Source organism: Lingula anatina, chromosome 1 (genome assembly GCF_051362555.1).
Source record: "Lingula anatina isolate TDL-2025a chromosome 1, LinAna3.0, whole genome shotgun sequence".
Taxonomy (NCBI): domain Eukaryota; kingdom Metazoa; phylum Brachiopoda; class Lingulata; order Lingulida; family Lingulidae; genus Lingula; species Lingula anatina.
In genome coordinates, this window is record NC_141767.1 from 12,733,740 (window position 1) to 12,748,035 (window position 14,296).

The 14,296-nt window shown below is 36.3% G+C and overlaps 1 protein-coding gene across 8 annotated transcripts in view; it reads left to right on the forward strand.

Annotated features, from left to right (window-relative positions):
* Positions 1–14,296, forward strand: part of LOC106170586 (neuron navigator 2) — a 167,818-nt gene that overhangs the window by 46,055 nt on the left and 107,467 nt on the right. For 6 of the 8 annotated variants that reach the window (XM_013550494.3, XM_013550496.2, XM_013550499.2 and 3 more), the window contains one exon: positions 12,095–12,212. In XM_013550494.3, the coding sequence (XP_013405948.2) occupies positions 12,095–12,212 (118 nt within the window). Of the gene's footprint in view, positions 1–6,974; positions 7,108–10,843; positions 10,865–12,094; positions 12,213–14,296 lie in introns of those variants that run through there. The other 2 variants (XM_013550507.2, XM_013550500.2) reach the window with 2 other exon arrangements.

Here is a 14,296-nt window from a genome sequence, read left to right on the forward strand (position 1 = left end):
TTTGATGTTTTTAAAAAACTTTTCTGTGGCAAAGGTGTGTTTGATAGTTTTGATAAGGTAACTTCTAGATCGTTAGAGCAGTGACTGGATGGAACTTTTTGCACCTCTTCTAATTGTGCCAGTGAAAGCACACTAAAGATAAAGATACATGGGTGTAATTTTATGAAATATTTTTGTAGTGAAAAATGCATTTCTAGATATAAATATAGGAAAAGATACTGTGCAGAGGAAACACAGTCTGTGTCAACTTGGACACAGTGCCATTGCAGTATCAAGCAGGTAGAGGTAGACTCAGTGTCCATGCCACCAGTATGCTGGGAGGGTTATGTTAGCTGTTCCCTCACAGGTGTGATAGGTGAGACAGGAGGTCATCTGGCTGGACTGCTTGGACATCTGACTTCACCTGGGGCTATAGACACTTATGGCTTTGAAATATAATAGTCCTGTTACTTCCATTTAAAAATAAAATGAAAGATTTCAAAGCATATTTTTTATGGAACTTAAAAGGCAACTTTTGGATAGGAAGGTTCACACTGCTGATATCGAGTGAAAATATCAAATTATTGAATTTGTGTTTGGTTATGTTGTACATACTAGAAAATTGCTGAGACACCAGAATTGTTTCACTGAATCCATGGAATTCTCCTTTCAGGTTACTTATCAAATGTAACAATCTATCTAATTAACCCAGTGTATAACATTAATTTTATTAATAAGATGTATAAGATCATTGATAAATTATTACATTAATTTTAATGTAACTACTCCTTGAATTTTTAAAAGTTTTTTATATTGAAAATTAATTTAGGCAAAACAGATTTTATGTCCTTTCTTCTGTAATTGAAGATATGCTGTTCAATTAAAACTTAAGATTAATTCCACCCATTACATGTTGTAGCAGCTGTGTGTATTTATTTAATCAGACATCCCAGGTGCATATTATATTATCTTACCTGAATGCTAGCACCTTGGTGTTAAAATAGGTTCACATATGTTGGAAACACATCTCTTGCATCAAGCCGTTTATCTGTGCAAGCTAGGCTGATAGAAGAAACAAGATGGACAAGTGTTAGTGTACACCTGGGGCTGGTTGGGGAGTATCTAGGGGGAACTGTTTACATATCAGGGTCTTCATTATCTGTAAACATGTGCATGTAATAAACAGGAATCTACAGTACATGTGCCATCATTTATTACAGGTACTGTGCCATACCATGTGCAGCCCAATATAACATGTCCATGGAGACATAATTTTTGCAATTATCATATCAGTTATTGATCTTCGTGTGTTTTTAGCAGTTTTTTCAGCTGCTGCTAACTGAGTAGAAATAACATTAGTTATACCTTCACATTGTAGCAAATGTTCACTCCAACTATTGTTTGGGTGTTGCTTATTCTGTTTTTGTCAACTTGTTTATTTTATTGGAACTATGTGGGTGGTCTTGCTGTAAAAAAATTTAATTAATCTTCATCCATCTTTCAGTTTTCTAATGATATGTGGTTCTTGAGGAGTGCTTTTTTGTTGGAGTTGTTTATTTTGCTGTAACAGTTAGATCATGGACATTGCACTGGTTCCAGGCACCCACACACTATTTTGTTTTCACATTCCATGGATTTCTTGTCAAATTGTAAAAGAAAACACCCTAGGATAACTTTCAGAGTCAGTGTTGTGTCAAAATGTTATGTTATTTTCCTTCAGTTACTCCACATTTAGTGTTTTGAGGTGGCTGTGTAATTTAAATAAAAAGATGTCGAAAATTTTGTTCATTCCTTGTTGCCCTTGCTGCATGTTCTTTGTGCAGGACCTTCTTTGGCAGATCTAACACCAACAAAAAAAGGTTTCTAGATCTTTGAAATACCCCAACAGCATTTTGCAACAAAGCAGAATTTGAATATTCTGTAATCTCTGTACAGGCTGAATTATGATTTCTGGCCAGACAGCACTCTTTTCTTGTGCTATAATATGCTGATATCACTTATGTAATAATAAGATCAATAAGAAAACCAAGCATATTCAGTACTAGTTCATTTGGCACATAAAATCAGCATATTTGCTCTATACAGAGAATATTTAAATTACTTAGCAACTTTCTGCACATTAACATCATGAATTACAGGTAGATCAACATTTGTTTTTATCAAATTCAGTATGTTTGATTGATAGGTAAACGATTTATTGACCTATTGAGTGGAATTGGCACCAGGCAGCTGTTCTCTTGTTTGCAAACATGAACATGTGCAGAGATGCTTGTTTGCCAGATTTGTAGAAATCTAAGGTAGAGATTTGGTCTAAAACCTAGTCTTCTGAGTCTTATTTTGCATAGGTAAAGTCAGTTGACATATATCATGTGTTACGTATAGCAACAGGAAGATGTCTTCCTTTTTTTTTTTTTTTTTTGTACTTCAGGGTATACTTGAATAGCTATGTACATGAGCACAAACAAAAACTGACAAAAACACTTGCATTTTTCGTAGTTAAATGGTGTTTCCTTATATGATTTCATTGTGGCCTGTGCAGTCACAGTTTGTCCAAATTTGATAGTGAAAACTTACAAAAAAAAAAAAAAAAAAAAAAGTGAACTCCACTATGTAACACATGTAACCTCTGTTTTAGCTCATCAGTGAATAATTAGTTTCCACAAGTGACATCCGCAAGATTGTCTGAAATGAGGCATCAAATTATGTGACAGGCCATATCTTTTAGGGGCTTCTAAAGGAATTTGCTGCAGTCTGTAGGGGATAGAGATCGAGCCAACAGATGGTGAAGTGGTGTATGATTCACTCCCAGCAGAGCCTGGGGATTGGGGAGCTAAAAGCTTTCACTTGTCTTGCTGTTGAAACCCTGTGTTTTTCAGAGAGGTGAAAGTCTCCATGTCTCCTGGAACAGTAATGTACATTGTCATATAGTGTCTGGTGTGTGTCTTAGGGAATAGGATGATTGAGTTGCAATTAAGCATTAATCACATAAGGGATTGTAACAAAAGTTTCTGATAATCCACACAGCTTGATTTGCCACAAACTCTTTCATAAATTGTAGGTATTAATCAGCAAATGTATGTTTTGTGCCTCAGAGTTGGATGAGGGTCATTTTGTCAATTTTGAAACTCGCACCATTTGTGTACTGGTTCAAAGCAAGCTCATTCATGTCATTTCTATAAGAGAAACTATAGTTTAAATGTAAATTAAAAAAAAAAAATGCATAGCTCGATTCTATAGTTCAAATATATTTTAATAGGAAATATACATAGATTGGTAAAGTTTCAGCAATCCCTGTATTGATTACTACCAATTTAAAAAGTTTGAAAGTCTTTAGACTGTTATCAGACTATATGATTGTATTATACATGTAATCAGTTTTAGCTTATGGGTTCATTGCAAAATATGTAGAATAAAAAATCCATGTCTGCAATAAGTACAACTAAATCAATGCTACAAATCAAGTTAGCATATTTAAACCAGTGCAGCTTCAATCCAGGTAATGCAGTGGAACTAGTAATACATATAAGTCAGTATAATGTTTCTGAAGGTTCGGTGCATCCCTCAATTCAGCTATGAATACTTGCACTTTTCTGAGAGTTTCGAATGCCACAGAGGAGCCTCATGCATTGAGAAGTTTTGATGAAAGCAATGCTGACTATTCTGGTTCTGAGTGCATATTGTGGATTTTGAGAAAGAAAAAAAAATTTTTTCCACTGCTGCTCTTAAAACAACAGGTGCACCAAAAATTGCAAGAAGCACTACCTTAAACTGAAAAGCTACCTTCATTGCCAAAAGATGAGATGAATGGCTACCAGTATGTTTTTTGTTCAAGTGAAAAGAAAATGACTGGAAACTTAAGAATTTGAAAAACTCTTACAGCTGAGTCAGACACTTGGTGTGTTAAAAAGCTACTTTTCCTGAGGTACTTGTAACAGACAAGAGCTGGTGATTTTCAGGTAAACATATCCCAGACACCTCTATAGCAGTACATGCTTGTAGGATTTTCAGAAGACAACCCAGAGCAAACGTTTTCTTGTAAACATTTTGTCTTAAAACTCCTCCGCCTTGTTTATGGCAGTCAGGACAGATTGATCCATGACCCCACCCCTAACAAGAAACACAACAGGGCAGTAGCCAGCAATTTCAAAGGGGGGGGGGGGGGCTTTTTCTATATTGAACCTTAACATACCATGAATCTTTCATGTATCTAGTTCAAATTTTACCAAGAGCACACCTTTTCCCAGCAAAAAAGGGTGGTTTCTTTCTAACCCCCCCTCCCCCAACCTGCCCCTAGCTACAGATCTGTACAATGCTGCTAATATTGGTTATTTTCAGAATATCCAGATTCATTGTTGCTCAGGTATATATAATATAATATAATATGAAAACAAAGGTAAATTATTGTCCCAGATATGCCAGATATGCGTAAATGTATTCTGGCAGCAGTGTGCTTTTGCAGAAACTGTATCATTTGTCTTTAATCCATCACTTAAAAATGTCTAGACAATGTATACTCGTGTACTTTAGCATGTTTAAATGCTGGTGTCATTCAATAATTTTAGTCAACAAATATTGTATACACTATTAATGAAATTAAATTGGAGACTTAAGAAAAACATTTGATGGCACTCACAGTATATTTTCATTGATCTGTGTGTCATTAACTGAGACACCTTAGAGAATAAATGAAATAGGTACAGAAAAAGATATTAAGAACATGCTTTTACCTCTATCCGAATGTGTTTTCAAAAGCCTCATCATTTTACCACATAGCAGCCAACGTTGCTTTTATAAAAAGCCTGTGTAATATTGGCCTATACCAAGTAGTTATATTGATTTAGTTTTAAGCATTCTACCCATTAGCCAGATTACAACCATCAAGTACATCAAGTTCTGTAACTGAAGGCTTCAGAAAATGACTTCAGTTCTATCATTGTTGGATTGGCCTATCATTGTATCACACTTATTGATTCATTTTGCACCAGACACTCTTCGTCTCTTTTCTGAGTCCTCTTCCATTCCCAAAAAATCCATAGTTACCCCAGGGGTTAGGAAACAAAAATATTCTGACTGTATGATGTACAATTGGGTGTGATAAATAGCCTTAGTTGGATATTTAAGGGACACAAAGCCAGTTGTGAACATGTTTAACAAATAATGTATAATTAAGAGTTCCATACTCGTTCAATACAAGCACCCTTACAGATTCAATGAGGGATTCCATGAATAAGGCATATAGCCATGTGCAAAATCTTATTCATGATTACAGAATATTGGGGCGATGTTTCTGCTCAAATTGGTTTCCATCATAAATTTACTGAAAGAGCGAACACAAATTGCTGCCAGTGTTGTCTTCTTCAAGCTGGCTGCTTATTGTATTATTAATTAATCTCTGGTAATGTAAATGAACAGACTGTGAGAATTGACAGACAGTCAGCAGCATTTTTTTTCACAGTAATGCTTGACACAATATTTGCGGAAGAAGTCATTTCCTAGAAGCCTAAAACCTAAGGATAAGGGGGACGCCACAACTGGAAGCTAGGTGGATCATCAGCTTTCTGTCAACTTAATTACTATTGATCAAGGCTCTAATATTGCAAATAATGGACTGATTACCAAAAGAGACTTGACTAATTTCACATCATAGTGAGAAAGAAAGAGAAGGGCACTGGGTGGATGATAACACTGCGATAGCACCACTTGTCACATCCTGACTCTGAGGAACTTGACGCGAGGGGAAAGTGCGGGCAACAGGGGAGAGTGACGCAGGGGAGTCATTAGTTGCAAGGGAGATAACAGCACAGCTACTATTTTATCACTAATGCAGCTGGAGAATTCTCATCAACTCGAGTTTTATAGATCAAAGGGCTGAGAGATTCAGTGGATTTAGATGCAACTGACCTATGCCCAGTCAGACTTGACCGAAGACACCTTTTCTGATAGTTTAAACATATGCTGAGGGGCATTTAATAAGGCTTCAGACCAAACACCTGGGTATTCTTCACCTGGGCATTCATTGACCAGTACGTCCACGATTGACCAGCAGAGCTGCTACCACATGCTTCTGACAGATAAGGCTTCCCAGTGTATTCTGTATACATGTGTTAACAGAGATAGTTCCTAGTTCCTCCAAAGGGTGTATCACACATGTTGTATATACTGAACCATCTACCTGGACTGGCTTTAATACCTGCTTGCTACTGGACCAGATGCTAACAGTGCAGTGTTTCATGCACCCATGACCTTTCTAAAAAGACAGCAAAGTTTGGGTAATTGGACAACCTGAGATGGGCCAGAGGATTTGTGAATGATTTACTTGAGTAGATTTTATTTACACTGATTGATTCACGTCTGTTTTAATCTAAACACTGCACATCCCAGCCTGGATTGGACTGATATTCAGTGACACAAGGTTACTGACTGAAGCAGCAGACAGCAAGAAGCAAGCTTTCACCTGTAGGCAGAACACAGTAGTGGAAGCTGAGGGTTAAAAATTCAGCTGTGGTCATTTTTTCCTCACAAGTTTTTGAATAGTGACCAATTCAGACCAGGTGGACAGTACCTTCTTTTGTACTGAGCAGATTTAAAGATATTTCTGACTTCTGGAGTCTGAAAGTAATTGCCTGTGAAAAACTGGAGTTCAAACAATTGATAATTTTTGGACAATTACACATTACTGGACATTGTAATAGCACTGTTAAAAAACCTATATTTGACAAATACTGTCTTCTGTTAAAACAAAACTGAAATAAGGAGAGAATCCAAACAATTTGCGAAATTTTTTTGCAATATTTTTTAAATGTGCTAATTGTGCTGAATTTCAGCCAGGCTTTTTTGGTGGAAAAGAACTCGTAAAAAATTGAGGAGATTTCATGCATCTGGTCATCTATTTGATGTGCATTTCATCAAAAAACACTTTATTTAAAAAGATTGGAGCTGTTTGGCAAGAATTGGAGGATTTCCTGGAATACAGCAAGACATTTATATCCTGTGTATGACATTCTGCAACAAGTTAAAATTTCTTTGCATCCATTGAAGACCATGTTCTCCCACCGTGTGCTGTTTCCTCTTCTCCGTAGTAGTCGCAGCAATAACCATGCAGTTTTTAACGAGCGATTCAAACTCAAGGTAAGGTCAGTAGGGCTACTGGGTTTAAAGCCATAGGTACAGCTCTCATTGATGACTTTCTAAAAATATGTGCTGTTTGCTGTTTTTCTCAATCATATCTGTGGGAAGAGATAACTTTCACGTTCAGTTAAGTCGGATCAGAGTTGATATGGCAGTAATCGTTTTAATGTTAGGTCTGTGCTACTCTGTTTCATGCATAACCCCCAATTTGCTCAAGTGGGAGCAAAATGCAATAACTTCTCAGAGACAATTATGGTGCTTGTATTTCTGCAAGCGATAGCTTTTCATGGTAATTTGAAAAATTGCTTGCAATTTGCTTTCATTTGCGGCACATTATTTTGAAGTTAGGTTGTTTGAACACCCATACATAAACATCCACGATTAACTTCACTTTGTGCTCTGGTGAATGCACACCATGGATTTTCATTTCTGCTTTGTTCTAGAAGACTGAGGTTTGCCTTTGATTGATTTTCAAGTTCAGTTCAATAGCACCTCTAAGTTCAATTACACAGTGGAGTACCCTTGGAATATACAAGGATGTTCTCAGTGTTTTTGAACTTCTGTGCTTTGTTTGTTAGTACTTATTATTATTATGGTGCAGGGAATTCCAAGCTGTGACTGCTGGCTTGCTCTCAACACAGACAGACTTTTACAAATAATCAATACTGAATTTAAAAAGAGTACTTTGATGAACAAAACAGTCAGAGGAGCTCTTTATCAGTTGTATGCTTAAACTCTGTTCATTTCCCCTCAGTCTCATTCTGTATAATTGATGCCTTAAATTGGGTGAAAATTTCATTTCCTAGGGTTCTGTTTTCTTGCAGAGAATATCGTACACATTATTTACCCTCCTATATTTCTATGTTCATCACTAAGTGTTCTTATCCTTTGTGCCACATTCAGTAAATTATATGTGATAAATTATGCTTTTATAGACTGTTTAAGATTTCCTGTAAGAAAGAGAACAAATGTGATAAAACTATCAATATTGGCAGGGTGGCAACTAAAGCTTGGCTATGTATAAGTGTCCACTCCTTTTACATTAAGATGCACATCCCAAAAAAAGAAGTTGTAGAGAAAAGTTATCACTAGGAACATGAACACACACACACACACACACACACACACACACACACATACACACACACACACACACACACACACATGCCTTTATGCAGGGTTGGGAGGGGGGGGGGTCGAAACAAAGCACCGCTTTTGATGGGAAATAGTCCACTCTGGGTAAAATGTGACTTAGGAACACAAAGGTTTCATGGTAAAAGGTCCACTTTCTCCTAAAAAGACACTTTGACATTGTAGAATCAGCTCTATGTAATGAAGGTTCTTTATGAGGAAGGTCCATTAAATTTGTTTATAGCAACGGCTAATATTTTTTACCTCTAAAATCTAGGAGTCACTAAGATAAAGGCCAGCTACACCAAATGCACATGGTTTGGTATTCGGAAGGGTTTTTTGTGACAAAGGTTGGGTATTCCAAAGAAATGTGGATGTTATCGCACAGCCAGTGTTTGCCTCTTAGGAAAATTAGTTGCTGGACCGAAAGTTCAGCCATCTTGAGAAGTAGCTGGCTCGAATGTCTGCCGGGTGGGAAAACTTCTCAGCCCGTTCTGAAAGTTGTCCAGCCTTAATTTCTAACACTGTGCACAGCACTTCATAAATAGCACTTGTTTACTATACTTTGTTTGTTGTCTTTACCTGTACACGTATTTCGATATAACAAATCTTAGGCATAGTGGACTTTTGTCATAGCGAACCTTTGTCAAAGTGAACCAAGAAATGCTGGCTATGGGCCTGATATATGAAAGAGGATGAAATCCATTTTAAATGTTACTGTTGAAAATATGTAGAAGAAAAATTCAATTTCTTCTTCCTATTTATTGTTTACATATGCAGTTTGGAAAAATATACAAATGAAACAAGTTTAGAGTTATATTTGAAAAATCAAGAAAATAAGGCTTCATTTTATTCAAAGTTAGCCTTAGCAGCTTGCTTTGTCAGTGAAAAGAATTGATTTTCTCTGTCCGTGTATGATAAAACATTGTTGTATGATCAATTTTGGTTGCCAGAAGAGGAGAATTCAACAAAGGTTTCTAATTCATCCGACAGCAGTGACTCGATTTCCTCTTTCTCTTTTGTTATTGATGAATTTTGCACTTATACTCCATCATGTTATTATAATTCAGATTTGGGCTGGCACATGAAGAAAGGGTGGGTTGGAGCAGCCCTGTTTAAGTTTTTGTATATTAATAAAGTGTAGAGAGACTGGTATGAGAGGGAGAATTGTAGGATAAGATGAAATGTGAAATAGCAGGAGAAAGTGATTGAAGATTGGAGGAGGAAGGGAGGGGGGGAGAGAGAAATAAGTTATCAAACATGAAACATTATCTGAATTGGGCAATCCATCCATGTATGTGCAAGTGCCTTTCCAGAATCTCCTTGCCTGGTGTCTTCTGGTTTATGTTATTTAGTATCTAAGTATCTGTTGGTTATTGTACAAAATATTTTGCCAGACACATAATGCTTTAATGCCAAACTTATTAGATTGGAATTGTGAGTGGATTGATTTTATGTCTGGGGCTTTGTTTTTATGTTGAAAAGAAATCCCTTCAACTTTCTCATTCTTATGTCAATTTGTTGTAATATCACTGGGGAGTTTTTGAAGAAGTCAATAGAATGCCTGGTAGTTCCCATTTCTAGTGCCTATGGTTATGAAAATCTGTAATGTTCAGTATTTGAAGAAATATTTCACTGTGCTGAATCTGTGTGTATACAGCTTTTTGTGTGTGTGTGTGTGTGGGGGGGGGGGGGGGGATCTGTTTTAGCAAAGAAGGTGTTAGATAAATCTTTTGAATTTAAACTATCATATGCCTCTTTTTATGTTCCTCTCTTTCAGTATATATATATATATATATATATACAGTATGCATGGGGGTGAGTACAGGTCCCATCACATTTGAATAAACAGAACATTGTCCACCACTATAAAATATGATAGACAGGGAATACTGTGGACTACTCATAATGTCACAACTTGAGCAGCATGGTAACAGGGCTGTTTTCACTGCCCTTACACTGGCTGCTTTGAAGCTGAATCAAATTTCTGCAAAAAAGCAAAAATTAAGTGTTTGTTGTGTCTCTTACTGAGAGCTGCAGTACAATGATTGTGTTTTACCAAACAACCAGGGTGGTATTAGGGGTTAAGAAAAGTGTTAAGCCTGGAGTTGTTTGTATAAAACAATATTGTTATGTATTTATTTTATTCCTCCAACAATCTTATTCTAGTACTGTAAATAAAAATCCACATTTTATGAGGTTATTTAAATCTTTGAAAAGTTGAAAAAAAAGTCTTAGGGTGCCTTGCTAATAGTGATACTCAATTTACAATATAGCTAATCACTAAAAATATAAACAACAGAGGCTTTGTGTAAGTTGCAAGGATATAGTTAAGTGTGCCCAACACCAGTTTCCTCAACCACTTGAGAGGTGCTTCACCAAGATGGAAAAATTCTGTTTCTCCTTAACCACAGTTTAGTGATACTTGGTGTTTGATTCATGTATGTAAATATAACTGACACAGACATGCAGAGGATGGTCAGAAGTGAAAACTATCAGGATGGTCACTGTGGTACAGAACATATCTAGCAACAATTACAGTTATTATAAAGCAAGTCTCAGAGAAAATGGGGACCTGGATGTAAATGAAGTGTTTTTCTTGTAAACTTTTTGACTAGAAATGCCAGTAAGTATGAATCTGATGTATGTTTAAAATGTCTTAAGTTCTCTTTGTAAGACCTAGATTTAACAGTTTCTTGTATTATAATCTGGCCGTGCACACTGAAAGCTGTCTGTTGTGGTTTAGTGGTGGTGTATGATAAAGTAGTATGGTCTTGGCACAATGGAAGGAAGTGTCTAGAGATGTCACAAGGCATTCAGGAGCCAGGGTATCCTGAATAGTGTGTGTTTAGTAATGGCTTTATGACATGATGAGTCCAGTCCACAGTGTTCACAAAGACTGTTACCTGTGGTAAAAATGGTATATTTTTTGATAAGATGGTTATATTTTAATATCCGTCTTACTTATTGGCCATACCGCATGGTATTGGTCATGGTGCATTTTAATCTCTGTATGACAACAACCGTATTTATTTATTTTATACTCAAGGGAAACTGTATCAAACCCTTATCAAACTTTGTAAGCATCAAGAGAAGAATCAGGCCGTTTTGTAATGAAGTGAATTGGTGTCGCAACTATGTAAAGACAATATATTTCCATTGACAATCATTTCATTACATATTACTCATTTATTTTTGGCAAATATAATAATTATTAGTCATCATGTGTACAAAGTGTGAGAAAGTTTAACTTGATGACAAACAGAGGAGTATGTGACATTGTCTGAGAGAAAAATGATGTGACAGACTAGGCACATTCAGTGAGGACAAAATATATTTAGTGAGTCTAGAGAGTGTCTTTATTCTGGACAGAAAAGATTGTGGTTTGCTGTAAGATAAATATTGTAGAGCACATTTGTTTGCAAACTGATGTTTCCTTAAAGTAGATGTCTATAAAAGAAGCTTATACCCATGTGTATTTCAGAGCTATGCAAGGCAACTGATAGGGAGCATTCAGAAAAACCCATCGTACTAGCTGGATCAATCCAACTCCATGGGAGATTCTCCCAAAGTGCAATAACTATAATTGGGTTATATATCTGACATGCCTCCACGGAGTTGCAAGGGGGTAATTAACTAAGGAGGCGTGTCAGACAATTAGGATAATTACACTGAATGCACTTTAGCGAGATTCCCCTGCAGAGTTGGGTTGATCCAGCTGGTACAATGTTTGAATCTGAATGTGGTCAAAGTCCTTTTATAAAATAACATATAGTTACTAGGAATTCAGCATCTTTTGAGATAGTTGTAATATGTGGGTTTTAAGGTAATAAAAAATTGTCATTTCCTATTTCAGATCTACACAGACTGGGCCAATCATTACCTAGAGAAGAACAAGCAGAAGCGCCTCATCACTGACCTGCAGCATGACATTACTGATGGGGTTCTGTTGGCTGATGTTATTGAAGCTGTCAGTAAGTAGAACTTAAATGAGTAACTTTTGTGTAGGGTGACCAGGAGATCTTTTTTGCTCTGTAAAATTACATTTAACCATTGACTAGGATGATTGGTCATTTATTTTGGAGGTATACATGCAGGTTTAGGATATATCATTTGCCAGAATGTAAGAAGTTGTTGCCACTTTTGTTTCTTGCTCAATGCTGCCCTATTTTTCATACTTCATTGCATCAGTTGCAATCACATTCAGTAAAGATAAAATATTTGGTGGTAAAAATCCATCCTACATATATTCATTTATTGATACAATATATGCACATGCACACTCATTCTACACACCGGTACATGCACGTGCATAAAAAACAACATCATTTTAGTAGACAGTAAATGAAACTTTTAAACCACATGAAAAAAATTGTCTATGAAATAAAAAGAGAGGAAAGGAGTATGACCGATACACCCTGTAATCGGACAGGCTGAGTCCATCATCTGGCCTCATGATTGTCTGGACCCACCCACCACTTTTCTTGAACATGGTAGTTTTCCTGGCCATAAGTAGCAGCACTCAGCTATAAATCTTGGCATGGTCAGCCCTGCATGGTGTGTCAGTTGCTGTAGCCCCATTCTCAACTGGCAAAATACAGTATGCCACTTCTCTCTATATATCTATATGTACTATGATTTTTAAAGGAATTATGAATGAGGGCATGAGCTATGTATGTATGGTGCAAAGTTAATATGTGCATTGCTTTGGTATCTCAATGACAGTGCTATTGATCAATGAAAATATTGATGGAAAGGGAATTAAAACCCCATTTGAAAGGTAACAGCATACAGTTGGCTTTTTCAGCATTTGAATGGAGAGACACACAATAAATAATATGAAGACTTTTTCTGATCAGAAATAAAAGATTTGATCATTTTCCCCACTTTCATTAATTGCAAGCTACCTTACCTCTCTATGGCATAGAGCAGAACTTAAGTTAAATTGAGGGTAAAATTATAACCAGGATTGTGATAGTGGAGTATAATTGTATTCCTTGTAAGGTATTGAAAATGGACGTAAGAGACATTAGGAGGGATATTACTCAGCATGCTTGGAGCTTAAATGATTAAGACATCAAATCCCCCAGACTGTCACTGATTACTTGTCTAAACATGGTTAATTGGCTGTGTGATTACAGCTCTAATGAGTTTGCTGCGGACCAGAAAGAAACTTCTCTAATATGCTGTAATACAGTTGGGTAAATTAGAGTGAAAACAGTATGGGCAATCTATGAACAGTGGTAGAGGACCTCCTTGGAGCACTACCATTACATTATTTAGAAGAAAACAATGGGAATCACATTGGCAAAAAGAATTATCAATGTCCACAGACTTTATAAACCCCCTGTAATACAGTAGCTGCAGGTGTTTTAAGTTCTCTGGGTAATACATGTTGTATGTTTCTCTTCAAGCAAGCACATTGTTTTAAGACTTCCTTTCAATTGTTTGTAAAAGGGGTATATGGGGATACTGAATTCTATTTGTAACTCCAAACATGTGCCAAGAAAAGCATTGTTTTATTTGATTTCTATTTTTGTATGGCACCTGTTTTAGATAGAAAATTTGTTTCACATAACAAAAAGTAGACTTATTTGTTTATTGTAGTTTGTTTTTAGAGACAAGAATACCTAAAATTGGCTTTTCCATGCATTTTTTTGTTGTTAAAAAGTAAGTGTTTGTGATTTAAAGACCAGTTACCAGACACACTTTTGAAGCAAGCTGATTTTTTAACAAATTTGCATCAGACTACATTTTTATGGAGCAAACCTACAAGAAAGCTTTTAAAGGTGTTCTTCCTGAGTGTTGCACAGTCTAGATTGTGGTTGCTGAGAAGCAGGTGTATATATTTGTATTAGTATAATAGTCTTACTAATCATTTCACAAGATGTGTCTGTTGAAGAAAATAAAATAGTGAAGCTATTTTACTTTTGATCTTGGAGAAAATGGATGTTGGGGACCTGTGCTTTACCTCAGTGCCACAATACAAGTCTCTGTACCAGGATGTACAGCTATACTGGCATGTGTATGACCCCTGGAGGTGTAAAGGAAGTCCAAA